Genomic DNA, 27,998 nt, shown 5'->3' on the forward strand with positions numbered 1-27,998 from the left:
ATACTGCCTCTGATCCCCTGCTTTGAGGGTGCAGAAACTGCAATCCAGAGATGTTTCAGAATGTTGCTGATGACCAATCCTGGATCCCTGCTCCAAGCACCGACCCACCCTGCCTCTCCTCCACGTTGCTGGGCTGCGTCCCAAACAGCTTTTTATAAAACACTCCCAGGCAAACTGCCTAGAAGTCAGCTTTGCAGGGGCCCGAGGCTGGGAAACAAAGAGTTAAACAATATACTTGATAGCCTGGTGAGATCATCAGGGCTGTGATACGTTCCATTGTTCATTAGACTCCTTAGAGAGCCCAGTAGACGACATCCAGAGGGATGCAGGGTTTGGGATGAACATGGCTTAGGAGAACGGGACCTTCTGCTGGAGCCTGTCCCACTGCCGGTGGGGTGGGCAGCCACTCCTCACCACTCACCACGTAAGTTGGATGGATTTCCATGGGTTTGGCTGTGGGAGTGGTGGAAAGGGAGAGGAGATACAGCACAGAAATCCTGGGGGTCATCCTCTTGCTAAACCCCCAGAAAGGGACTTGCAGCTGTTCTTTGCTCAGCGAGACCCTGAGCATGTTGCTGGGACCATCTAAACTCTCACTGATGCTGGAAAGCTGCTCCCAAGGGATGCAGGCAGCTCGGCCCAACCCAGCTCCACTTCACCAGCGAATGGATGCTGACTCCATCTCAGTTTACATCCAAGATCTTGTAGACGATTCAACCCCGTCTGGCACCTTGCCTTGATTCTCCACCCCTGGTCTCAGAGCAGACCTAGTCAGCCTGCAGGGACCGCTGCCCACAGAGCCACCACCAGCCTCCTCCTCTCTCTGAAGTGAGCAGGGGCCTGGGGACAGGAGCAGCAAGGATGGGGCTTTAGCGCTCATGCCTGGCACCAACACAACTTTCCCTGTCTTCTAGGGCAGAGCCTGCTCAGCCCAGCAGTATCCAGTCCGCTTGGGGCTGACACGCAGCGACGGAAAGCTGGCTGCTCTGAGCCATCCCTCCTGTCCCTGCAGGAGCCGGTGGCTGCGTTCCTCTGTGGCGTGCTCGGAGGATGTACAGAGCCACCTCACCTTCTGCAGAGAGCCACTACCCACCGGTGACAGCTGGGACGACTGAGACGCGGCATGGTGAGTGGGCTTTTGGCGCTTGGACCCTTCCTCGACCCCCACACAAGGAACAGGGTGGCCTGAGGGACCTGAGGCAGAACCCTTAGGTGCTCTGCTCAGTCAAAAGCTCTCTCCTCAGCACTGCCATGTAATGTCCCCAAGGTCCAGGAGGTACCCAAGCACGTGCTGTGCTGCTTTGTCATAGGGGTCTCCAACAGATGGGCACCAGTGGATCTGCCAGATCAGACACACAAAGTATCGGAAAAGCAAAGGGAGGAGAAATTGCATCACATGAGGCTCTTGCTTATGAAAGCCAGTCCTTCCAGTACTGAAAGGGGCTCCAGGAAAGCTGGGGAGGGGCTCTTGATCAGGGAGGGGAGGGAGAGGATGAGCAGGAACGGTTTGAAGATGAAAAATGGGAGACTGTAATGAGATCTTAGGAAGGAATGTTTTGCTGTGAGGGTGGGGAGGCCCTGGCCCAGGTTGCCCAGAGCTGTGGTGGCTGCCCCATCCCTGGAGGTGTTCAAGGCCAGGTTGGATGGGGCATGGAGCAACCTGATCCAGTGGGAGATGTCCCTGCCCATGGCAGGGGGTGAAAATGTAGGGGCTTTGAGATACCTTCCAACCCAAGCCATTCCATGATTCTAACTTGGGAAAGAAAGACTCTTAGCTCCATCACCAATGGCTGTCCAAGACTTCAGAGGCAGTGAAACCAGAGGTGTGCTATGGAGGCATTTGCAAGCCAGCAAAAGCCCATCTGCCACTGCTTTCCTTACAGTAATAACGATTTAAAAAAAAATGGGAGGAATTTGATAGCGTTATCCTGCCAGGCTGCTCAGTGTAACATCGCATCTTCGCATTGCACATCTCTGATGGATTAAGTGTGGCGCATGGGCAGAGCAGGGACTGAAATCACATTTGCTGTCCAAGAGCTGCAGATACGTGTGGTGCTCACAACCAAATTCCTGACCACTCGAAGAGAGTGAAATCCTTCACCAGTGGGGAAAATACACAGAGCCTCATGCAAAAGCAGAGAGAGGACAGCAAAGCAGAATACATAAAATAGAGGGAAAAGGCTAAAAGTCAAGAAAATAAATGCATGCTCTGCCAGGAAGCGCCAGAAAAATGATCAGTGGCTGGGAATTGTGGTGACAGGGACACTCTCACCGGCTCATGCTGGGAAACAAAAGGGCATGGAAAATACACCATAGTGTAAGTGCAAACTTGAAAGTAAGACAATGATTTCTGCAGGAGCCTGGCGTTAATGCACCATAAAATGAGGAGGAAGGTGCTTTGCAGAGCAAAATACCTCTGGATGCAGAGGCAGGGCAGCAGCACATGGGGAAGCAGGGAGTGGGGTGCCTTAAGGATGGGGCAAGGCAGACTGCATTAGGCTGCTAAGATACGAGATCTGGGCGTGATTCCAGGGGAGAAGGCAAATTCCCAACCACAAAGCCAAATTAAAATGATACAGTAGCTTGATCATAAAAACCTCTCCACAATGGACGTTACAAGAGAAAGCCAAGAAATGCTGTGGCTACCTAGGACAAAATTTCAGGAAGAGCCTTATGAAAAATTTGAGCTGGAAGAGGGGGATCACAGCCCAGTGATGCTACCAGCAAGGCAGCTTGTGGACAGGCTGTGCACAGCAGGCAAGAAGTTCTCCAGGGTCGGCACATCTCCACTGAGCTGCATTAGGTGGGGTTTTTTGCAGGTCTGGGCTGACTCGGATTTTGTAGGTGGAAGCAGCACAAAGGTTTTGGCCCATGCAGAGCCAGCTTCACTCTCTCTCCAGAACAGTGAACACTGCTATCAGTATTTTTCTGTCTGAGACGCCTATGGCTGCCTGGAGCCACAACTTACAGGAGCAGAGAGGTGAGCTGCATCATAGAGCAGACAGCAGAGGAAGCTGTACCTGATTGCCCGCAGGGCTAACACAGCTGTAGCCGTCAAAATAACATCTCATGGTGGCCCCTGCTTCTGCAAAGCCGAGGGGCCAGCATGTTCCACCACAATCAGTCTGGCTTGCAGAGATATGGTTAGCAACACAAAGGAAAGAGAAGCAGAGAAACCAGAGCTTGTTACCTGCCTTGTCAAGTGCTCAGTCATCAGAGGGCTGGAGCACCTCCCATGTGAGGACAGGCTGAGAGTTTGGGTTGTTCAGCCTGGAGAAGAGAAGGCTCTGGGGAGACCTTTGAGCAGCTTCCAGTACTTAAAGGGGGTTCATGGAAGCTGGGGAGGGACTCTTGATCAAAGAGGGCAGGGATGAGATGAGGGGAATGGTTTTAATCTGAAAGAGGGGAGGCTGAGATGAGATCTTAGGCAGAAATGTTTTGCTGTGAGGGTGGGGAGGCCCTGGCCCAGGTTGCCCAGAGCAGTGGTGGCTGCCCCATCCCTGGAGGGGTTCAAGGCCAGGTTGGATGGGGCTTGGAATAACCTGATGCAGTGGGAGGTGTCCCTGCCCATGGCAGGGGAGTGGAACTGGGTGAGCTTTAAGGTCCTTTCCAACACAAGCCATTCCATGATTCTGTGATCCCTGACCAAGTGCTGTGGAACAGACATCAGGATGGCAGAAATGTGTCCCCTCTTCTGCCCCATCTGTCCAGAGAGCGGTGAAAACTGTGGACGAGGTGTGTCCATTACTCTTGCCTTTTGTTTTTTGCTTGTCGATCCAATTCTGTCAAACCTGAAGCATCACAAAATACATCAATACCACCAGATCTGCATTTCTACCATGGTGTCTGTTTTGGGGGGAACTAAATTGAAAAAGACATCTGTCTCTTTTTCAGAATAAGCCACAAACCTTGCCAGGGGACACAGGTGAAAGAATAAGAGAGGGAACTCGGGCATTAGCATCCCTAGAAGGGCACTGGGCCTTGTACGGCTCAAATAAAGCCAGGTTTCCTTAAGACGGTGCCTCTGGAGCTATGATGGCTTTGCAGCCTCTGTGGGGCTGCGCCCCTGTTTTGGATGATCTCACAGTAATCAGCAGCAGTGGGTAATGAACTGGGATCACAGAGCTTCATGCTCATCTCACCTACACCTCTTGCTGCCTGCTGCAGCCACAGGGCTTCCAATGACACGCACAGGATGCAAATCCAGCCCGGTACCACCCGTGGTGTGCACCTCCTGGTGAACCATCCCATGGTGCTCAGTGCAGGGCTGCACTGAACAAACACGCAGCCCACAGTGCTCTGTGTGACAAACCAGGGCTGAAGCAGGGGTTTTAATCCTAAATGACTCTGTGGTTCTGCTCTAGACGAAAGAGTGGAAAAGCACTGGCAGACGCTGCCCAGGGCAGTAGTGGAGTCTCCATCCCTGGAGGAGTTCACAAAGCACGTAGCCATGGCACTTTGGGCATGGTGGGATTGGGCTGATGGTTGGACTGGGTGACCTTAGATGTCTTTTCCAATCTTAATGACTCTATGAATCTACGATAAAAGCCTCCTTAGGTTCAAAACTTCCCTGGTGCCTAGGAAGATCTGCCTTTGGCAGTGCAGCGGGCTCAGAGCTCTGGTGGCACTGCTCATCCATCTGGGCACCACAGTGGGATTGTGGCCTGGCCAGCATGGATGTGGCTTCTGTTTGGCTAGTGCCCTGCTTGGGGGAGCTCCACAGGGACAGGTTTGAGACTGGCAGCAGCCACCAGTAGCTCAGCTTTGTGGTGCTGGCAGAGGGCAATGAGGAGTTCTGGGCTGGCACTGCACTCTGCTGCAGAGCAGCCCCGTGCCCCAAGAGTGGGGACAGCTCTGATGTCCAGCAGGAGTTCACTTTGCAAAAATAATCTGACTCCTGGGTGAGAAGCACCCCCAGCCTCTCCCATCCTCCTCACCCCTGTTACTCACATGGGTTCATCTCTGTGGAGCTTCCCAGCAGCAGGGCAAACTGTGCGTCAAGAGCTCTCCCTGATCCAGCCTCTTGCCCCCTCCTCTCAGCAGAGCTCTGAGGAAATAGTGGTTAATATAATGCTTGGCCCTTCCCATTTACTATAATGATTTCTCTGCGCTAAAGGCACTTTGTTTCTGGGAAAATGTATTTCCTCCTTGAGTTGGTGCAAAAATAATGCTTCAAAAAGCCACACTGCTGACCCAGGGCTGAGCGGTTTGGTGTGCTTCTGCTACCGAGCAGCCTGCCCCACCTTAAGGCTGAGAAATATTTCCTGCAAGATGAGCATTTCCCCAGCTCCCATCTGTGTGTTTAGATTGGAAATGAGAAGCTCCTGTGCTGTGGCTACCACAAGGCCAATGTGCCTAGGCTGGATGTGGCAGTAAGGAGCATCCAGTCTCAGAAGACCAAAGGAAGTGCTCAGCCCATGGGAGGGGATTTTCTGCCCTCCCGCTGAGCAGTCCTGACATGGAACATCCATGCCTCAGTTTCCCTGCCTACAAGGGGAAGAGATGGTCATGCCACAAGGTGCAGAGGTGTAATTTGGGATCTGGGAGGGAAAGCAGGTCTGGGGATACAGAGCTTTTCCCCATAGGCAGCATCACCAGTGCTGCTTGCATCACCCTGCTAATCCACTGAAAGCTGCCAAGAGCTCTGGGTGGCCCAGGGTGGTTGGTCCCAATGGACATCCAGTTATCCCACTAAATCCCTGTAGGAGCTGGAAGCTGGTGAGATGGAAGTTCTCAGGATACAAACAGGGACTGCAGGACTCCCACTCTTCATGCAGTGGGACTCTGCGGGCATCCTCAGCCCAGCCTACCCGCAGGATCCTATTGTCTATTCCTACATTTCATTTTGTAAACATTGCTGTCATAGGTGTGATGCTCTTCTCCCCCTGCAGTGACCCATAAAGTCTTCTCCACCCTCATTTGACTTGTCTCTGATTGATGGAAAGCACCCAATCTATCCTCCATCACTGGACCTGCTCTGCCCTTTCTCTTTTGTCCACCTCAGGTCTCTTCCTCAGACCCCGTCACCATGGAAAATCCCCCCAAGAGCCCTGACGAGAGTGAGAAGTCCCCTCAGTCGAAGGAGCTGCTGACCAGTAACACGGCCAGCACCCTCTGCATCAGCTCCCGGAGCGAGTCCGTCTGGACCACTACATCCAGAAGCAAGTGGGACATATACCACAAGCCCATCATTGTCATGTCTGTCGGAGCAGCCATCTTCCTCTTGGGGATAGTCATCACGAGCCTGTCTTGCATCCTCATCAAGAACAAAAATGTCTACAAAATGTGTGGGCCAGCTCTCCTCTCCTTGGGACTGATGCTCCTCGTTTGTGGCCTTGTCTGGATCCCCATCATCCGGAAGAAGCAGAAGCAGAGACAGAAGCCACAGTTTCTTCAGAGCCTCAAGTCCTTCTTCTTTAATCGCTGAGGACAGCCCAGGACCTTCCTGGGAAGGTTCCCCTCCCCTCTACCCACCTGCGTTGGTTAGCCATGAAAAGAAATACATTCTTGTACTCTCCTAGAGGATTTAATCCTGTTAAGTCTTTTCTCTAGAGGTGAAACACACTGTAGCACTCTCCAGTGTGAAAATGAACTTTGTATTTCATCAAAGTAATCCCAGAAGAAAAGAGAGCAGGATTTTGCAGCCGAGCCCAGCAAGGCAGGTCCAAACTCTCCTCATCACCCCCTGTCCAATGAGCAAACCAAAGTCACGTATTGGGAAATGCAAAGCTTCAAAGTAGCCTGGCTCCACCCAGTATCTTCGGCAAGATATGTCAGCAAAGAGGAGCCAACTGACTGCTGTGTGTGAATAAAGCCAGGTGTGATCACTGCTCACTGCAAACTGCAGCTCAGATGTAGAAACTGGGAGGCCAGAGATGGTTCATGCAAAGACAATGGAGAGGAGAAGCAGGACAATGTCATTCCAGACCGCTTTGTATCAGACAAGGCCATCAGAATGGGCATCACATATCACCAAAACTTAAGAGGACCAGACGTGATACCATGGTCAGGACTTTCCTGCCACTGGGCTGTTATAAAGGATGACTGAGACACGGATGCAAACTGGAGCTCACTCCTTGCTCAGGGTGGAGCATTCACAAGCTTTATTTATTGCTCAAGGGAAAGGGCAGCATCACAAGCAGCATTTTTTTGCTCCCTTAGCAGAGGATGCTTAAGAAAAGTTGTTCTGCAGCATTTTGGTGTTTGCACTGGTGTTTGCTAGAGACCTCCATAAACTCGAACCATCAGCTCGTTTGGGTGATCAGAACTGGAACAAAGGCAAGCGAGACAGGTTTGTTGTCCCCACACCTCTTTATTCCTGCCTGTAATGAATGTGTTCCCTGAGGCAATTCACCAAGGAAAGCACAGATCCTTTCTGCATGAGTTTTGCTTTAGTTTTATCTTCTTGGCAGGCGTGATTTACTCATTTACTTCTCAATCAAAACAACTGCTATCAGTCTGGACAACGAGACCTGGGTTGGTATAAACAGGCCCATAGTGTCCTGCTCCTAATTTGGGCTTCAAGCACTGATGAGAGTCTGATTTATCAGAAGTGCTGAGCCAGGATAGATCCATGACAGCTCTTCATCAGCCCCATGAGTCTCCTCAGCAGGACAAAGACTAAAGAAATGCCCTGACACCCGCTGTGGACTGAGGATGTGGTCGGTGCTGATGGGAAGCAGAAGAGCATAGAAGAGGCAACCCCACCAAGCTCCTCTTTACAGCCTGCCCTGCTGCTCTTCCAAACGGGAGGCAGAGAGGCTGGCAGGGTGTTCACTGAAAGGATTTGCAATGTATTTGCTCTTTGGGTTCAAACAGACAGGTTGGGCTAACCTCCATCAGCTGCTGGTGAGGGGGAGCTCATGTAAGCCCTCAGGCTTCTTTAAGCCACCTCTGCCAACGGCTCTCAAGGAAAGCTGGAGAAAAGCACAAGGAATGAGGCATGCAGGAATAGTCCTTCTGTTTATGTCTGCCTCCCGGCTCCCAGCAGCTCAGAGCCAAGGCAGAGGTTTCTCCAGGCCCCTGTTTAGCAGTCATTCATATGGCAAATATGCCCAAATCCTTCTGTTTTGCACATTTTTTCAAATCAGTTTGTACTTTCAGGCTCTGAAAATGCTGGAGCCTCAATCCCTTACAGCCAGACATGCTGGAAGCTCTGCAAAACATCAGGAGACATGACAAAACCAGAAGGTAACAGATCCTGCTGCAGGCGCCCAGCAGGTCAGTTAAAAGTGAGTGTTCTCTGTAGTCAAGGATCATGAAGCTGTAGCTGTGGAAACTGTGCTGGGGGCCAAGAGTTGATTCCCTGTGGGGAATACTTAACCTCCTCCTGGTCATGGAATTATAGAATCATGGAATGGTTTGGGTTAGAAGGGACATTAAGGCCCATCCAGCTCCAAACCCCTGCCATGGGCAGGGACATCTCCCACTGGATCAGGGGCTCCAACCCCCATCCACCCTGGCCTTGAACACCTCCAGGGATGGGGCAGACAGCACTGCTCTGGGCAACCTGGGCCAGGGCCTCCCCACCCTCACAGGAAAATGTTTCTTCCTAAGATCTCATCTCAGCCTCCCCTCTTTCAGCTGAAAACCATTCCACCTTGTCCTCTTCCTGCACTGCCTGATCAAGCGCCCCTCCCCAGCTTTCTTGGAACCCTTTTCAGTACCGGGAGGCTGCTCTAAGGTCTCCCTGGAGCCTTCTCTTCTCCACACTGATAATCTCCATGGCCTCCTCTGGACTCACTGCAGCAGATCCTGTGCTGAGGACTCCAGAATGGAACATAGGGCTCCAGGTAAGGTCTCTTGAGAGTGGACTAGAGGGGCAGAATCCCCTCCTTTGACCTGCTGCTCACACTTCACTGAATTCTCTTGTACCTAAAATTGATGTCACATCAGAATTTTTGCTTGCAAGTATGGTCCAAGGTGTCCATGGCTCAAAGACTTTAAATGGAACCATTTGTGCTACCACAATTTGGCTAACAGGATTAACCGAGTGGCTCAGGTTCACCTTCACACTGCTGCTGGACTCCTCCCAGTATGTGACCAGTCTCATGCCCCTGCCAATCCCCTCCATCGGCTCTGGGAGAGCTTGAGGAGGCTGACACATCTGAACTATGAATATTCAAGCAACACACATCCCTTTACCCCAGGCTCAACGTGGTCCTGAGTTTTGTTTCCTGGATGATGAAGACAACTCTGTCTCTGGCCAACCAGTGCTGGGTTCATGAATGGGTGTGCAAGGTCTGGCACTGGACCCAGCAAACCTCCACTTGTTCCTCAGCCATTCATCATGCTGTGCAAGGATTTGCTTGGTTTTGCAGTCCTGGCTTGGCTCCAGGCAGCAGTCTCTATTGATTTAGCTGCAACGGGCAGAGGATACTCACCTAGAACTACTGCTTGAGGGGTAGCTGCAGGCAGAAGAGCATGACCCATGAGGGTGACATCACGAACATCACGACATCAATCGTGAAGAGCATTGCCAGGTCCTGGCTTGTTCCAGCATAGAGATCTGATCACAGACAGATGTCCTAAACCTGCACAATTGGGAGAAGGAGCCTGAAAATGGTCCCTGCTGCAAAGAGCTCTATTGTGGCAAGGGGCTGCTCATCCCAGGCTCACTGTCCAAGGGAATGTGACAGGAGGACCAGAAGTACCAAATGGCCTGAAGAGACAGAGCAAGGGTCCTGCTCTTCATGTATCGCAGCCAAGAATAATGCCAATGAGATGCTAACATGCTAAGAAGTCACTTGAGACCAAGAACATAATGGGATTCCAGACTGGTCATTTATAACAAGAATATTAGGCATAATTAAAGCAAAAATTTCCCAAGGGACTTTCACATTCCTGCTTTGGTCTCATGTCTGTTCTTTTGTGCCTGCTGGTAGGAGGGGAGGCTGTGTGATCAGGTGTTTGGAAGGGATGATGGTGTGGCATCCAGGGGAACCACGCAGGGGGGCTCTCTCAGGACATCAGGAGGAGGAAGACTAGTGCTGGTGCTGCAGGTTTGTTCGGGTGGTGGCCATGTGCCCTGAGTGAAAGTCTCCGATCTGCAGGTGTGCTCAGTGGAGAACACTGTTGAGGTCTAAAGGAGCACATGTGTGGCATGGCAAAGCACCTTCTAAGAGCCAGGATCCTGCCTAGGTGAGGGCAAAGGCAATAGCCCAGGGATCAATAAAGCCTGCTGAGGAAAGGAGAAGGGATTTATCAGGCAGATCTGACCATTTGCTGCTCAGAGCTGTAGGGAGTAATGGGAGAGAAATTTTACCTGAGGGGAAAACTGGATTAACAGCTTCAAGATCAACATGCAGGAGGAATTCTGGCAGCAGAGTGGGAATTCTCCACTTTGTTGCATGGGATCACAGAATCATGGAATGGTTTGGCTTGGAAGGGACCCTAAAGAACACCCAGTTCAAATCCTCTGCTATGGGCAAGGACACTGTGGGCAGGGATATAAATTCTTGATTTCCTCTGGTAGTTGGGTTGACTTTGCATTTCTGCACACAATGCTAACACAATGCTAACTTGAGAGCCTATAACACTGGGAAATGCATCGTTATCCTGAACTGAGAGAGGCTGAGCTGGAGCAGCTCTGGGAAACAGAAGTGCAGGGTGTCCTGGAGCCTGGAGTTCACAAGGGTTTCATTAGGAGCTGGCATATAATGCACGTCCTACTGTGGCCCTCAGGGGCACTGAAAAGTGGAATCTGCCTCTGTGCTGTGCGACCAGTGGACTTGTACATCCCACCGACACGGCTGCAGAGGCAGGGAGTATCTTGGCATTCAAAACGGGCTGATGGACAAGAGATCAAAAAAGAGACAGTGGAAGCAACAGAGAAGACCAAAAGGAGCAGAGAGCAGCAAGGGCTGGGCTCACGTGCTATCTCCTCCCCCCAATGCTGGAGACAGTTCTGCGCTAGAGGGACCTTTGATCTGATCATAGGACAGTTCATGTCTTTGGGTCATTTCCATGGATCTGCAAAATACTATTTGGCTGCTCTCAAACACTCCTCTCAACTTCCACTTAAGCATGTTTGAATCCCAGTGTGATGCTTTGGATTGGGCTGCCTTAACTGCTCAGGGATTAAAATCAACTTCTCTTTGTGTGGAGAGTGTGTATGGTCGGATAAGTAGGTAGATGGGTGGGTAGATGTATGGATGGATAAGTAGATAGAAAAACAGGCAAAGAAAACCATGTTTTAAGAACATATCAGGTTATCCAGCAAACATAATTATGCCCAGCTCTCACTAAAGCAAGCTTAGATGTGATCTGCCAGCTTCCCCTGTTCTATAAAAAGAACAGGAAATCCATTACAAAATTCATTATCTCTGCAGAGTAGTTCAAAGAGGAAATGGCTCTCCTTCATCTCAAAGGTCAGCCCCTGGCAAACCCGATGAGCAGGCTCTGCTGCCGGATGACGCTCCGCTACAGGGTGCGGGCAACTGCTTCTTCATTCCTGGGCTTCAACAAAGGTTCAACCTGTACAAAGATAATCATAGATTCATAGAATCACCAGGTTGGAAAGGACCCACTGGATCATCGAGTCCAACCATTCCTAACACTCCCTAAACCATGTCCCTCAGCACTTCATCCACCCGTTCCTTAAACACCTCCAGGGAAGGCGACTCGACCCCCTCCCTGGGCAGCTGTTCCAGTGCCCCATGACTCTTTCTGTGAAGAATTTTTTTTCTGATATCCAACCTGAACCTCCCCTGACGGAGCTTCAGGCCATTCCCTCTTGTCCTGTCCTCTGTCACTTGGGAGAAGAGCCCAGCTCCCTCCTCTCCACAACCTCCTTTCAGGCAGTTGTAGAGAGCAATAAGGTCTCCCCTCAGCCTCCTCTTCTCCAGGCTAAACAACCCCAGCTCTCTCAGCCGCTCCTCGTAACCCTTGTTCTCCAGCCCCTCACCAGCTTCGTTGCTCTTCTCTGGACACACTCCAGAGCCTCAACATCCTTCTTGTGGTGAGGGGCCCAGAACTGAACACAGTACTCAAGGTGCGATAATGTTACACCGATGTTACACACCTCTCTCCGAGGATGTTCAATTGTGGTTTAACCCACTTCACATTAACTGGATTTTCCTTGGGGTACAGCTGGCTGAACACGAGCCAGCAGTGTCCCAGGTGGCCAAGAAGGCCAACAGCATCCTGGCTTGGATCAGCCATGGGATGGCCAGCAGGAGCAGGGAATGGATTGTGCCCTTGGGGTCAGCACTGGTGAGGCCACATCTCGAATCCTGGGTTCGGTTTTTGGGCCCTCACTACAAGAAAGACATCGAGGGGCTGGAGACTGTCCAGAGAAGGGAACAGAGCTGGGGAAGGGGCTGGAGAACAAGTGTTATGAGAGGCGGCTGAGGGTTATGATCTGGGGCTGTTTATTCTGGAGAAGAGGAGGCTGAGGGGAGGGCTCATCACTCTCTGCAGCTCCTGGAAAGGAGGTTGTGGTGAGGTGAATGCTGGGCTCTTCTCTCTGGTAATAAGGGATGGAAGGAGAGGAAATGGACTCAAGTTGCACCAGGGCAGGTTTAGGTGGATATCAGGAAAAATTTCTTCACTGAAAGGGTTTTCAGGCACTGGCAGAGGCTGCCCGGGCAGTGGTACAGTCACGATCCCTGGAGGAGTTTAAAAGACAGGTAGATGAGGTGCTCAGGGCTATGGTTTAGCAGTGGACAAGTACAGTTGGACTTGATGATCTCAAAGGTCTTTTCCAAACAAATGATTCTATGGTTTTACAATTCTTGCAGCTGCTGCTGTGTGTTGCACTGCCACCCCCACTCCTCAGCAGTGGAGATGATTTAACTGTGGAAGGGAGCAGGCAACCACTGGTATCCGTAAGTGCACTCGTATAATCCCCTGAGCTCCTCCATCAATCCGTCCAAAGGCTCATTGGGCTGCAGGGAATGATATCCCAGGTTCCTGCTTGGAGCTTCATGCTTGCATCTGGATATTAGCCGGGCCACCAGTTCAGTGTGCGCCGTGAAATTCTGCTGGTGATTTCTTGCACCATAAGGAGCAGATGATGACCCTCTGGAATGAACTGTGATCGTCCATCCTACAGGAAAGCTGGGAAGGGGCTCTTGATGAGGAAGTGCAGGCACAGGATGAGGGAATGGTTTTCAGCTGAAAGAGGGGAGGTTGAGATGACATCTCAGGAAGAAATGTTCTTCTGTGAGGCTGGAGAGGCCCTGGCCCAGGGTGCCCAGAGCAGTGGTGGCTGCCCCATCCCTTGAGGTGTTCCAGGCCAGGTGGGAAGGGGCTTGGAGCAGCCTGGTCCAGTGGCAGGTGTCCCTGCCCATGGCAGGGGTTGGAACTGGGCTTTGAGACCCCTTCCACCCAAAACCATTCCATGATTCTGTGATCCCACACACAAAGCCAGCAGCAGCCTTTGCTGTCCGTAATGAGCAGGAAGGGGAGTAATAGCTTTCAGAGGACTCAATGCCTGCAGTGAATTTGAAACCTTAACAAAAAACCCAGTCTATCCCATTTTCACACTGTTAGGCACACGGAAGCTCAGATTTACACCATGGCACCTCTGAGAAGGGTGCAGCAAAACTGTAAGAGGCCAAAACCATGTCAGGGATGGTAAACCTGGTTATTTCTAATCCAGAGCTGGTACTGCTGTGACTTGGGTGTCTCCAGGGGAGGAAACACCTCCGGCCATGCAGTCGCTCAGAGATGCCCCGGCACGTGTGTGCAGTCCCAGGGCTGGGAGTTGCCCGGGACACAGCTGGGCGTTGCAGCAACAGAAGTACTTGTGTACTTGTGTGCTTTTTCTTTTTTTTTTTCTTTCACTCAACTGGAATATCAGGTTGCAACAGAAGAAAGCCAACACAAAAAAGAAACTATTTACTTCCAGTGCTCTAACCCAGGATATTTAGAGAAATGGTAAAGCTCCGCCTACCTTAATTATGGAGTTTGCAGAGCCCAGAGCTTCAGAGGTATACATCTCTATCCCAGCCTCCTCTGTCAGGATCCCTGTGAATGAAAGAAAAAGAGCTGTCAGGAAAGAGCTGAAAGGAAAGAGCTTTCTTTCTTTCTCTCTTTCTTTCTTTCTTTCTTTCTTTCTTTCTTTCTTTCTTTGTCTCTTTGTTTCTCTCTTTCTCTCTCCCTTCCTTCCTTCCTTCCTTCCTTCCTTCCTTCCTTCCTTCCTTCCTTCCTTCCTTCCTTCCTTCCTTCCTTCCTTTCCTTCCTTCCTTCCTTCCCATCTACCTACCTGCCTGCCTGTATACAGTCCCCACACAAAGCTGATTTTAATCCCTGAACAGTTAAGACAGCCTGATGCAGATGGGTGTCGAGTGCCTTCAAGCCGTGCCAGCCAGCCTTAGAGGCATGCACGGCAGTTGCAGCAGCGTGACCCGCCACTGGGACATAGTTTTTCCTCTCCCTGTGGATGGAGTGCAAGTTGGCTCATGTTGGAGGAGGACTCGGACTTTCTGCTCCTCTGCTCTTTCCTTCTCACCTGCTGTAGAGAATCTGCCCATGCCTCTGATTCTGGGCAAAGCCCTTAGAGAAGGTCTCATCCAGGCTTGGCTCCTGCCCTGCCTGCTCCTTATCTCCTCTACGTGGAAAGAAATACTTAATTGGAAAGCTCTTCAGTGTCCTTTGCCCCGGAGAAGTTTAAAGCTGAGCACAGGTATGGAGAGGACAAATTGTAGAGGTGAAGGTGGCTCAGAAAGTCCCTGCTGGGTGCAGGTAATGCAAACAGTGGTTCAGGCTCCCAAAGCTGTTCCTGGACAAGATACAAAACAAGGAGGAAGGAAGGGAGATGGGAGTTTGGGTCTTCCCCACTTGGTGACATTCTGGAAGCATTAAGCCAGGTGATTTAAGGGAAGATGCAGCTCAGGAGAGTGTTCTGCCTGATTTGTGAGGGGCCAAAGGACTCGGAAGGGCATCACACATCGCATCATAGAATGGTTTGAGTTGGAATGGACCTTACAGATCATCTAATTCCAACACCCCTGCTATGGACAGGGACACCTCCCACTGGATCAGGGGCCTCAAAGCCCCATCCAGCCTGGCCTTGGACACCTCCAGGGATGGGGCAGCCACAATTTCCCTGGGCAACCTGGGCCAGGGCCTCCCCACCCTCACTGCGAAGAATTTCTTCCTAATGTCTACTCTAAATCTTCCCCTCTCCAGTTTAAAGCCATTCCCTCTCATCCTATCACTCCATGCATTTGTAAAAAGCCCCTCCCCAGCTTTCTTGTAGCCCCTTCAGGTACTGGAAGCTGCTCTAAGGTCTTCCTGGAGCCTTCTCCAGGCTGAACAACCCCAACTCTCTCAGCCTGTCCCCATACAAGAGGTGCTCTAGCACATATCTGTGTACATGTGGAACCAGGGGATAATCGCTATTTTGGGTCTCCAGGGAAAGCACTTGGGGCAGAGCTCCTCGGGGTTGTGGGCTCTTGCTGTGTGTCTGAGATGAGAAGAGACCAACTGCCCCAGAGCTGATGGGGACACCACAGGGATCGCTTAGGGCAGCGGGCTGGGCTCCCGGCGTGCTTTTGCTGACTCCAATGACAGTTGGAGACATAACTGCAACTGACACATAATCGTTCTCTTCTGTCAAAAGCAGCTCTCCCGGCTCTTCTGAGATCAGTGATTACTGCAGGTAAATGGGAAGCAAGCCACCAGGCTCGCCCTGTGAGAGGCACGGGGGGTGTGCGGCACTACCCGGTGGCAACACCCAGCGGCATCTCTGCCTGAAAGACTAAGGCTCTGAACGAATGATGGGCCCCGATGGCTCCCAGTTGAAATCCTCACTGGGAAAAGTGCACCCCCTCCCTCTGCCCAGTGCTGACCACTGACTACTTCCTAGTGGTTGCAGCCATCATTTAGTGCACAGATTCATCCCTCTGCTTGGACAGGAGCAGGTGTTAAAGGTCTGCCTGGTTTTCCAGGTTGCTTTGGGTGCTCCCCCAGCTCTGGTTGGATCTGGAGGGTTTGGAGGTGCGGGATATTGAGGGCATGGTCTGCTCTGCACCTCACCTGCCCCCACGACCGCACCAGCCCTTAGGGTCCCACTTTGGGCTGATGTGCCCATAGATTACATCAAGTTTTGCACAGTGAGCTAAGCCAGCAACCCTCTTTTTGCTTTTGTTCTGTTTGCCCCCCATCCCTGAGTGCAGCCTAAAACCAGGTCTTTGAACTCCATCATAGGGAAGCAGGGGCTGGAAACTGCAGGCCAGTATAACCAGCACTGCCAGTGTATCCTCAGCTGTACTGACCTCGGCTCGGCATGCCTGTTTGTCAGCCGCTCATGCTGCGGAAGGAGCTGCCACGCAAGGCGAGCAGCACTGCACATGGGCGATTGCATCAGGTCAGTGGAGGAGCAGGCAGATAAGCTGTCCCCAGGGCACTTGGTCTGGGAGCGTTCATCCGCCCTTCGGCTGCTCTCGGTGTAGGTTCGAGTCCAATCCGGCTCCTGCTTGCTGAATCCGTCACAACAGTTTTACAGTGGTGCCTGCCATCACCGGCAGGTGCTGCCGTGCAGATCAGATCCCGGCAGTGATGCTTCTCCACTCCCACCACTCAGCTCTCCCGGATGAGATTGCACAGGAGCCTCTCCAGCTGCTGGCTGCTTCTGGGCAGCATTTGCAGGTCTTGCAGAAGGGCTTTCAGTTGCTGTGTACCCCCAAAGCTGTGTGCCAGCTAGACCTCTACGATGTGCCACCTGTCACACACAGGGATGCTTTGAAGTGTTGTCCTCTGTGGGATGCTTTCCAGGGAATCAGCTTCACCAGCCAGTGGTCAGGAAGGAAGGAGTTTTGGAGGCAGGAGGCTTTCCTAGTTCAGTGCTATTCCTGTGCACTCGTGATGTCTGGCTTCCTTCCCAGCAGAGACACAATCACTGTGTCTATCAATCAGTGTTTTGGGGGAAGGAGGAGGTGCTCATTTCACCATTCCTCCCAAGGGACATGGCCTGAGAGTTCAATATAAATTACTCCGAGCTGTCATTCAGTCAAGGAAGCTCTTCCTACAACTGGTCCTGGGAGGAGAGTGCCCGGAGAGCAGCCATGAGTCTTGCAGCTGAGACCCAATCCCAAAATGCTCCCACCCTGGTGGAGCTGCTGGCCCTTGAAGGAAGCCCATTTCGTTGTGCTGCAGGAGGGAGTTTGTCCATTCCTTTCAAAGCTGAGCTCATCTGCAACCCCTGCATTTATGACATCTTGAGCCATTCCCCACAAAAGTCACAGCCAGCATTGAGCCATGGCTGGAGGTCACTGTGCATGAACCACCCCTGCGGTGGTTGGCCAAGCAGCGCTGTGCTGCCCATCCACTTTCTCCTCATCCTCAAACAGATACGTCATGAAAGCTCATGCTGCAGGGAGGTACCTGTCTTTCACTACTGGATAAACCTTTTGGAGGCTCCTTCCTGGATTTGTCTCCACATGTTGCAGTTAAATAAATATGGACTGACTCCCGCTAGCCAAAGATTTTGTTGGACCACTTCCAGTCGCCTACTTGAATTCTTGCTGCTCCTGACTAATATGTAACTCAGGATAGCAACATTCATTGTTCCCTGTGAAGAATCGGTTTGCTCTTGTCTTATACTTCTGCAAACTTGTTCTCAGCCAGCTCCAGGAAGGTGTTTTCCACTAACATTATCTTTCCAACTAGAGCAGTACGGGGCTACAGAAAGGCAGAAGAGGTAGACACAGTTTTCTGCTCTTTTTTAAGCATCTTCAGACCAAAGTGCAGCTATCTGTAGGCTTCTAAGCCATTATTTAGTGGTGTATGAACTTCTGGAAAGCTTTAGGTTCCTTTCCAACCCAGTGAGTGACTTTATTTAGTGTCACATCTCTTTCCGTGCTAGCAGGAGCAAATCACTGCTCTTGTGCACTGCGTCACTGAAATGCATCCAGATGAAAACCCTGCCTTCTACAGAGAAAATCTGACCCAGGCTGCTGAAGCCCTCCTGAAAGGCAACATGGGGTGATCATCTCATAATATTTGGCTCACTAAAGCCAGAGCGTCCGGTGGGAGGAAGCCTGAAGAAAGCCTTGTCTGCAGTAGTAAATACCACCCCAGCCTCAGAACTCTCCTGGAGGGACACCAGATGTATAGGACAGGCCATCCCACCACACAGTGTCTCTTCTAGAAGGACAGGAGTTCCCATAGCTATTCCACCATCTGGAGTGGGGTCAGCAATTCCCATTCTCCACAGGTTTACTTGCTCTCATTTTCATTCCTGGACTGCCTTAGGCATGCCTTAGGCATGGGATGCAGGCCAGGAGGAGACTTCTTCATCTGGTCTGGTGAGAGCAAGGTGGCCTAATCCAAGTGGCCTGGATTGACCTGAGGTCCTTCCATCGGACTCATCTTTCTTCAAACTGTTTGCTTTTGCAAGGTGTCACTGGTCTGAGGGGGGATTCCTGGAATCATAAAATCATGGAATGGTTTGGGTTGGAAGGCACCTCAAAGCCCAAAGGCACCCCTTGCCATGGGCAGGGACACCTTCCACTGAATCAGGTTGCTCAGAGCCCCATCCAGACTGGCCATGAACACCTCCAGGGGTGGGGCAGCCACCACTGCTCTGGACAACCTGTTCTAGAAAGGACAGAAAAGTCTTGAGGCATATTCTGGGCTCTCCCACTACAGTAAGAACTCTCTCATCACCTGGAAGAACTCCCTGAAATTCAGTGAATAAGAAGATGAAGATATAGAAAAAAACAAAGGAGAAAGGAAATGGATACAGCTGTGGGAACAAGAGAGGACAGAGAAAAGGTCCTTCTAGGTGACGGGTCTTGGATCCATCAGAAAACTGGCAGCAGCAGCTCCGTCATCATCAATGCTAAACTTTGTGTAAGTTCATGAAAATACGGCTACACAAGGGAGCAAAGAGCTGCAGATCTTTTTCCATCCTCTGCCCACTTCCTCAATCACTGCAGTCCATTGAAAGAAGGCTTTGGAAAAAAGATATCCACCCAACGGGCTGCCCAACAGCGCTGAGCATGGCTTTGAGCCTCGTGACACCTGTGACAGGGCAGGGAGAAGGGAAGACCATCCCTGTTCAGGGAAGGCCAGCCTGCGCCAAGGGTTCAAGGGCTGGAGAATCCCTGGCTGCCAAACTCTGTGTGACTCCCAAGCTCCCCATGAGGCTGAAGTCGTTAAGAAGACCACGAGGAACTGAAGACTGAGGTTTTTTGGCTGAGCATCCATGAAGGCAGATTTCAGAGCATGTTTCCTTCACGGGAGGTGATGGGGTCCCGCAGGAAGCTGTGTTGAAGGTAATTAATCCAGGGCTGATGCTGGGCTGGCAAAGAACAGATTCTCCCTCAGGCCCCTGAGGATGATAATGCACAAACAAAATATTAGTTATTTATTACTGTATTTAAAAGCCTTCATTGTTCAGATAAGGGGGAAAAATACCTCCTGGAACAGGCAGACCCTTGCTGATGGGAGGGAACATAAGATACTGGAATAGTTGGCTTGCACAGAGCTGTCTGCCCTGTGGTTCGAAGCAGCAGGCTGGATAAGGTTAGAAGAGAGGACCTCAGGGCTGTGCTGGGCACCCTCCGCTGCCATGGGCCTGCTGTTTGTGAAATGCACACCGAGGGTGGCAGGCAGGAGCGTGGCCACTTTTAGCCCCTGGGATTCCCTGGGCAGCAGAGGAAAGAGACAAGATGAGTGATGATCCCTGTTCCCTCCGGCCATCGCCAGAGGAGTGGTGGGGCTGCCCAGGAGGCAGATGGCCCTGCGTGCCCTGGGTTTGGCAAGGAGGTGGTGGAAGACACTCTTGGTGTGACTCCCTGGCACCCCCTGAAGCTAAAGCCACCTCCAGCAGGAACCTGCAGCTGGGGACTGCTCCGGTTCCTGATGCGCACCTCATGCCTAATAGTCCTGTCTCAAGGATGGAAACATCCTCTGCGTGGCCAAGCGATGGGGCAGTCAGCTGTCAGCCCGCAGGCTGAGCAGTGTCATGTCTTGGAATGGCTTTCCCAGAGCCAAGGGCTCCCTGGATGCTCCACCTCCCCAAGACTTTCCCTGTTTGCCAAGCAGGCACAGACCAGAGGCAGGAGAGGAACCGTGTGCCCAAGTGTCACAGAGCAACTTGGGAGCAGAAAGTGGCAGTCCTGGATCTCACCAAGTTATATTGGCTGCCCAGAGATCAGCCAGGAGCTCTGGGAAATTCTGCCTGATTTGGTGATTCACCACTAACCTGCTCGCTCCCCATTTTGGGGATGGGCAGTGACAGAAGTTGTCTGATTTAAGGCTTTCTAGCAAGACCTGCTTTTGGAGGTGTTGCCAGAGTGATGTGCTTCTGACACTCTGGGCAAATTCCCGTGCCTCAGTTTGCCTGTAAAGAGAGGGGAATGGCACAATGTTTCCAGGCTGCAGAGCCTGTGTCCTGCAGACTTTGCTGGGATCCTGCCAAGGTTCGTCTGCTGAAAAGGGACACAAGATATCCCAGTTCTCCATTTGTAGCCCATCTGTGGGATGGGTCAGGACAGGATTTGCACTTTTTAGACAGGCTGGGTGTGACGCACCCACACCCGGATTAATCTCAGAGTATCCCAGCGGCGTCCCTTACCCAGAGGGCTTGCACATGCCATGCAGAGAAACACATCCCTGGGATCCACTCCAGGACAGAGATAGGGTGATGGCAAGGGCATGAAATGGTTAAAGCAGTGTTGTGTGCTCCCTCCCGATTGTTCTGCAAGGTGTGTTGTGACATTTGTACTTCCTCCTGGCAGCCAGTGAGCAGAGGCTGCAAGGGAGAGACTTGCTGGGATGCTGCCGGTCCATCAGCCCCTGCCCTGAGGGGTTTTGCTGGGGAGTCCCACCATGGACTTCTTCAAGTTCATGGGCCGCTATGCTGTGATATTCCTCCTGGCAGTGCTGTGCGATGTGGTTGGGCTGATCATCCTCTTCCTGGGAATTTTTGCTCCACTAAGCTTCTGGGACTTCTTCGTTTACTTGGGAGCTCTGCTGCTCGCCTTCAGCCTCCTCTTCTGGATCTTCTGGTATACATTCAACATCGAGGTCCCCTTTAAGGACCTAGGATTTAACTAACCCACAGCTCCAGCAAAGACAGAATGGAAACTTGTACTTGGAGGAACAACATCTCATACTGAGAAGCTTCAAAGCATCATCCAGTTGGTGTGGAGCATCCAAAACAACCAAAGGGAAGTGCTTGCTGGTCCTCACAGCATTAACCAGCCAGATGGACCCTCAGGCAAAGGTACCTACAGGTCTGCACATGCAGGGATGCTTTCACAGCACTGGGGAATGCAGAGGTCTTGGCAGGGCAGCCGGATTTTCCTGATGGTGACAGACACTCTTCAGGAGTGAGATTAGATTTTAAAATACTCTGCAATGGATTAATGATGGACAGGAACGTGGGTTGGATGAGTCTGCCAGAATGGATCTGGGGATTTTGGTGGAAATAAGAGGTGGCTGGGGTTTATTTCCTCAGCTCTTCTCATCAGACAATGTTGTGGGTTGTGGGTCCTGGAGGGCAACTGTTCTCTTGTGACTGGTTTTGGCAGCAGAGGGATAGGGAGCATGAGCAGTCTCCTAGCATTACAGCGTGGTCAAACAGAGAAAGTCAATATGAATAATCCAAATCCAGACTGTCACTTAGCACCAAAACCTCTGTGTAAACGGTGTGTGAGTGAACAAATCTGTCTGCTTGTTGGCATACCCTCATCACACCAGTGTGCGCTACTGGGCTGCCCAGTTTGGGAAGGTTTTGCCAGCAGGGAATGTATTTCCAGCAAGGTAATGGGGAAGAGTGAGAAAAACAAATGAAGGTTGTTTCACCAAGGCACCACTGTGATGCCCTGCACGCAGCCCGGTGACAAATGCTAAATACATGGAAATGGGGTACAAAGTCTCACCTTTGAATACTGGCTCCCAGATTATGCTTTCTTAATCTCAGGCTTGTCTAGAGCATGCCTGGTTCATTTGGCAGTTGCCCAGTGGGCAGAAAGATCAGGCAGCGTGGACTTTGACTGGGTTCTGCAGCCTTGTCCTACAGCACGTGAGCAGGAGGGACCTGCACATGGAGCATCAGCATTATTGCACTGAGGGGCTGGTGTGGGCATGGAAACATTCAGGTCAGCCAATAGCTGCTGCAAAGGGCTTGGTTTTGGCCTCCTGTATGAACAGCAAAACCATCACAAATCTTAATCAAAGTGGAAATGCCCATGTGTCAGGAAATCACCATTGCATGGACAGAATCTTGCCTCCTTCCCAGCATCCCAATGGGGTGCTCCTCCCTGTCAGTGTGCTTGCAAGGCTGGCAGAGCCAATTTGCTTGAGTTAATTAATGAGAAACCCCACAGTACTTGGAGTTGTATGGTATGTGACAAGAGGATGGTGACAGTAGGAGGATGCCCCAGCTGGGAGCCAAGAGTGCATCCATGTGCGGAGAGCCAACACAAATCAGGCCAGTGCCCCCAGGCAAAACCTCCCATTGTACAGCACAGGGAGATTGCCAAACTGATGTGATCCCCAATCAGGACCCACTGCAGGGCGACTTCCTTGCGCCGATTTTTTTATAAAGCCTCTTAGAATCAGTGGGAAACATTTTTTTCATTAGTACTCACATTTTTTTCTTTATTTCTCATCTTATTGGCAGTGACCACATGTCACACCCCAAGGGAGACAGAGTAGGACCCAGAACTGTATTTAGACATTTAGTTTATTACCTATAATGTTACAATTCTAAGTCAAGAATAGAAGCTTAATCTAGACCAATATTAGCATCCTATAAGGATTTGTGAGGGACTATACGACCTGTATGGAGTTCGGTGATAAAGTCTTTAGATGTTTCCTTGAAACAGTTACTGCAAGTGAAGTTTCTGCAAGTGCTCGGGTGTTCGTAGATTGTTGGTGTAGATTGTTGCCATTGGTGGGGGATCTCAGACCAGCTGAGAGGGAGCTCCAATTAAGGCTTCCTCTTCTCATTCTCTTATAGTCCATTCTGGAGTGATAACATCTGGCGTACCATCTCCTTTACTTTTGTCAGTGGTGCCCGATGGTAAGGGACACAGTGGATGCTTTTAGTCAGTGCAATCCCCACCAATGTGTAGGAATCCAGAAAATCCAGGGTCGTAGATCAGGATGTTTCCATCAGAAAAAAACTCATAGTCTAAATCATAAAAGTGCAACATATGTAGATTTCTATTCACAAACCTCATTAATACTTTTGTTTTGAGGCTCATCTCTGAATCTTTGTTCCGAAATCTGATCAGAGAGAGGATGACCAGGCGCCACTTTAGTCAACCTGATAGGCAAAGAGTGGCAGAGACATAATGGCTCTTTCTTCCCTACTCATCCTTGCTGCACGGGTGGGCTTTGATATGGACGCAGATGTGGAGTGGCCACCAGACCTCCATCTGGCCCCTCTCCACCCTGTGACTCAGCAAGGCAGCAGCCCTCTTCAGCAGCTTCAAGAGAGGGAGGGATATGTCACCGCAGAAAGCAACCAGGAAGTTTTCTCATCTCTCCTGGGAGCATGGAAGCTGCAGTGTGAGTCATGGTGCTTTACAGCCGTACCCTTACCAGGATGCCCAGACCAGGAGTTCAGATTTACCCTCCACCATCAGATCTCGGGATGCTTTTCCACCCGTGTGCCCTTGGGACTACCTCCTTTAAGAACTTCCTTGATGCCCCCCTGATAAGAACCTCTAACAAGCATTAGTTGGATCTGCATCTACGCATAAGGAAGGGCAGCAGTAACCAACACCCTCTTATATTTGCTCTGGGATTTTTAATGGCTAAAGCTAAGCTTGTCCAATCCAGCCTGTAAAGCCTGGCTGAGAGCTTTGTCACCATTCACTGTCTGCCTCATGTTGTGTGCAAGCCTGGGTGCGTCGCTCACGGACAACACCCAGGGAGCTGGTGGCATCACTCAGGGAACCCAGCAGGAAATGGGTGTGAGATCCTCATCACCACTTATTTCTCCTGCAGCAGAGGCCAGTGGGCCAGACCACTCCTGACTGGTGCTTGTTGGGGAGCGAAGTCTCTGCCAACACCTGGCACTGGATGCACATCACCAGTACATGGACAGAGGAAAGCTTTGAGGTGATGAGGGAGGGAGGATGATGTTCACCCATCCATGAAAGTGCTGCCAGCCCTGTGCCCAGACCTCCCGACATGTGGTGAGGAGGCCACATGGAAGAGCAGAGGCCTCCAATGCTCTCCATCACACGCTGGCTCAGTTCAAGCGCTACCACGGTCCTAGAAATGCCGCATTCCCCATGGGGGGTCCCTGTTTGCACATTTTCCCTCTCTGGTTCACAAAATCATAGAATCATAGAATAGTTTGGGTTAGAAGGGACCTTAAAGATCATCTAGCTCAAATCATCTATGGTCTCTGATAGTCACACAACTCATGGGACTCCAGGCAGGGCAAGGACCATTCCGCAGTGGGATGCATGCAGGCAGGTGTTGCACAAGTGAAATTCAAACAAGTCTCTATATTTCTGTGTGTCTGTGAGGCGCCTTCGGCATCCTTCACCTTTTCCAGGAAGCTGGATGGAGGTGTGTGGGTGCAGGCAAGACAATGTGACTTCAATTTCCCCCACGCACAAACAGAAACGATCCACCAGGCCCAGCTACCAGAGGGAAAACATCCCACTTGTAGCGTGTGCCCATGGCAGGGGACCATGGGATTTCTCTTGCCTCCCCATCCTACCTTCTCCCATGGTGGGCCCCCATGAGCCTGCACACTAGCACCTCCAGAACATCAGTTCTGATGGTTTCTAAGTTCTCTTCCAATCCCAGAGACAAATGTCCATCCTTCTGCTCCCCAGCTTCAGCAACAGCAGGATAAGCACAAGCGAATCATCCCTGAGTCCCTGTTCCTTGGAGGCTTGGTCCTGTGCAGCGCTGGGAGACCTGGCCCAAGCCCAGTGTGTTATTGACCCAAGAGCTTATCTTTCGCTGTTGGGTTTCGTGGTTTTGTACTCATTTGGTTTGCTCAAGGCTGCCGAGGGTGTTTCACAGCTCTGGGATGGAGTTGCCCTGTGGCTATGGCACAGAGCCCATGCGTGCAGGGCACTGGGATCAGCAGCTTCCTCCACTCCATGACCGGCCTGTGCTTCTCAAGTCACCCTCTGACCTGAATGGGCCCTCGCTGACAAACAGCACCTTCCAGCTGTTCCTGCCCTGGTACTTTAACCCCAAAGTGCTGTGCAAGTGCATGGCAGAAGTGCTCTTTCACGACTCATGCATGCTCTTAGGAGTCCAGGCTGCCTTACACCCCTGTACGGCACCGCAGCCACAGCATCCCCCACTCTTGCACCAGGGGATGCACCATGGGGAACATCAGCCCAAACAATGTCTTTGCTCATGTGTCAAGATCTTCAAGAGGGAAAAAATCCTCCTTTTGTGACCAGATATTAGCAGCCTTCCTCATACCTTGACCTGGGTTGGTCCCGAATATCACTAGGCAGCCCACAATGTCCAACCCAGCAGCTGATATGGCTCCACATATGGTCATCTTGGACATCGTGGGTATCTAGGACATCTTTTTTTTGTCACCCAGAAGTCTGATGGTGCTTCTGTACTGAATCTAGCTGGTGGCCAATGGTCCCCTGTGTCCCAGTGTTTTGATTTTTGATGTCTTAATTGGAGAGATATTGGATTCCTTAGGTACCATCAGGGCCTGGTAAAGTATTCACCCCTCTTCTCTCTGTCTGTTTATAGGGAAACAGAAAAGGACCAGTGTGGATACAAGGAGCAAGCAGATGAAGAAGAGAAGCACCAAACAAGGACCTTATCATGCTACACTTGCAAATCTGTCACTGAAAATGCAGAGAATGCCATAGCTGCTGACACTGATCTGCTGGACGCATTGTTACCACTCTGGACACAAGTACTCAGGGGTGGATATTCTTTTTGGATCCTCTCTAAGTACATGACACTCACTCTTGCCCACTGCTGTGGTCTCAGAAGACCCAACTCAAGCAAGCTGGTGGCAACGGAGCCACTGAGAGCTGTCCTGCCTGTGGGCCGGTGCAGATTGCGAGGATTCAGCTGACAGGACCAATTCTGCAAACCTCGCTGAACGGACAGGAAGAACTGTTTTAACAGGGCTCACAGCTGGAGGCGTTGCCTGAGGTTCAGCTGAGTCCCCTGCTTGGGGACCTTGTCTGGATATTGATGCACTCAGTGGGAGAGGGAGACAACAAAATCAGAGAGGACAGGATTTCCTAAGCCAAATCCAGCTGCTGATGGGACAGAGATCTCAGGTACTTTTCACCTCATCTCACCAAGGTCTCCTGCACTTTCCAAGTGGCACTTCATGAAATACGCAGAAGATGTTGTTTCAAAGGACTACTGGAGCTGTGGACAGTTGTGAATGTCAGGAAACAATTTAGCTTTTCTGCTGTCAAACCGGTGGTGGCTCAATGTGGAAACAAACTTCCCAGCTGACTCAAAATGCAGATTTCAGGTGGGAAGAGAGGAAACAAAAAGACCCATATCTCCATCCTTCTGTGTTTTTAATACAGTGTTCAGCTGACAGTAAAGACACTTGTGTAGGATGGAAGCACAAAAGCTACGGGTGGAAGCTATCAGAAAGGTCGTTCAGTACTATCCATTGCAGACATCTCTTTTCACTTGTTTGCAACTTTACTCAAATGTATTTCTTTGTGATTTCCCATCCTGCAGTATCCACCTCTGAGATAGATTGTGATGTTTCCCTTGGCCCTTCTCTCTGGAGACTGGCTGACAGGACAGTGCTGGTGCTCAGGGACTTCTCTGTTAGCCAAGGATCACCTTGGTGATCTCTGCTGAACAGGCTTGATACGGAGATGCATTGACCTCATATAGGAGAGATCTCTCCCATCGTGTCAGAAAGACCTCTCCAGACTTCCCTGCGGTGACAGAGATGTGGTTTTGGCTCCGTGTGCACTGCTCCTTGCCTTCAGTCCAGCTCCATCAGCCATCTCATGTACAGTTAATGAGAACGCATGGAGAACAAAACACATGGATCTCCAAAGGGAGGGCTGAGCTGGGGCTGTCAGCCTTCACAGCTGCATAGACAACAGCATGGATCAAGCAACACGTTATGGGTAGTATCAGGTCAGCGCTGGCCATGCTGGCCTTAATTTCAACACTTTGGGCAATAGCAGTGGCAGTGGGGTTTGTGGGCAAGTTGTTCATCGTGGGAACTGCTGGCTGGGGCGAACAGAGCAGCCCTCCTCTGCCTCTATGTCTCAGGGCATGAGACTGATGGCAGGGCTGGCATCTCTGCCACGAGATGGGGCTCCCTGCAGCCATCCAACCATCCTGTCTTCCCAAGCTGCAAAAGAAGGCTCTCTGCTCAACTCCAAAGAAGTCCTGTACAAGTCCCTCAGCCTCAAAGCATTGAAATGGCTTACATTTGAACCTTAGCCCTATTTGGGGCTTAATCCTGCCCGAGGGAGAACAGGGACCACCTCTCAGTTCCTCAGAACATCAATCAGAGCCATCACAATAAGGGATGCCATTAAGAATGTCAAAAAGGGTACAAGGCTGTGTCTTCTTGGGATGCAAAGTGGAGCAGAGCTGGTGCCAGGGTGCTTGCAGCATTCTGCTTCATTCTGGGGGAACGGTTTGGGTGTCACCTTTCAGTGACTTTTTTATTAAAGTTGCTACGCTGCTTTCTGCAACTTTGTTTCCTGGCAGGAGGTGGGTCTGTTTGCAGCAACTCTGTTGAAGAGTACCTCTTCCACAGGGGAGAATGATAGCTGGAAACTGTGACAGCAGATGTGATATAAATCCTACAGGCAGAACGTGAGTGGTAAATCATTAACCCTTCTCTGGCAGCAGAAGAGAAGGCTGCAGGGAGACCTTAGAGCAGCTTCCAAGGGGCTCCAGCAAAACTGGGGAGGGGCTCTTGATCAAGGAGTGCAGGGACAGGAGGAGGGGAATGGTTTTCAGCTGAAAGAGGGGAAATTGAGATGGGATCTTAGGGAGAAATGTTTTTCTGTGAGAGTGGGGAGGCCCTGGCCCAGGTTGCCCAGAGCAGTGGTGGCTGCCCCATCCCTGGAGGGGTTCAAGGC

General features: G+C 51.1%; 1 protein-coding gene across 4 annotated transcripts; it reads left to right on the forward strand.

The window, feature by feature from the left end:
• The first annotated feature begins 276 nt into the window (after positions 1-276).
• Positions 277-27,540, forward strand: PIRT (phosphoinositide interacting regulator of transient receptor potential channels). 4 transcript variants are annotated; one of them, XR_008452949.1, is made up of 4 exons: positions 277-424; positions 915-1,126; positions 6,005-7,291; positions 25,657-27,540. XR_008452949.1 is itself a non-coding variant. In XM_054083732.1 (3 exons), exons 2-3 carry the CDS (start codon positions 1,124-1,126, stop codon positions 6,425-6,427), a joined length of 426 nt encoding a protein of 141 aa, XP_053939707.1. In that variant the 5' UTR covers positions 277-424; positions 915-1,123; the 3' UTR covers positions 6,428-10,923. The 4 variants fall into 4 exon arrangements, 3 of the variants coding, with proteins under 3 accessions (XP_053939707.1, XP_053939709.1, XP_053939708.1); XM_054083732.1 differs by lacking the exon at positions 25,657-27,540 and having other exon boundaries at positions 6,005-10,923; XM_054083734.1 differs by lacking the exon at positions 25,657-27,540 and having other exon boundaries at positions 284-424; positions 1,013-1,126; positions 6,005-10,923.
• Positions 27,541-27,998: the final 458 nt, after the last annotated feature.

The sequence above is a fragment of the Cuculus canorus genome, chromosome 18 (assembly GCF_017976375.1).
Source record: "Cuculus canorus isolate bCucCan1 chromosome 18, bCucCan1.pri, whole genome shotgun sequence".
In the NCBI taxonomy this organism is placed as follows: Eukaryota; Metazoa; Chordata; class Aves; order Cuculiformes; family Cuculidae; genus Cuculus; species Cuculus canorus.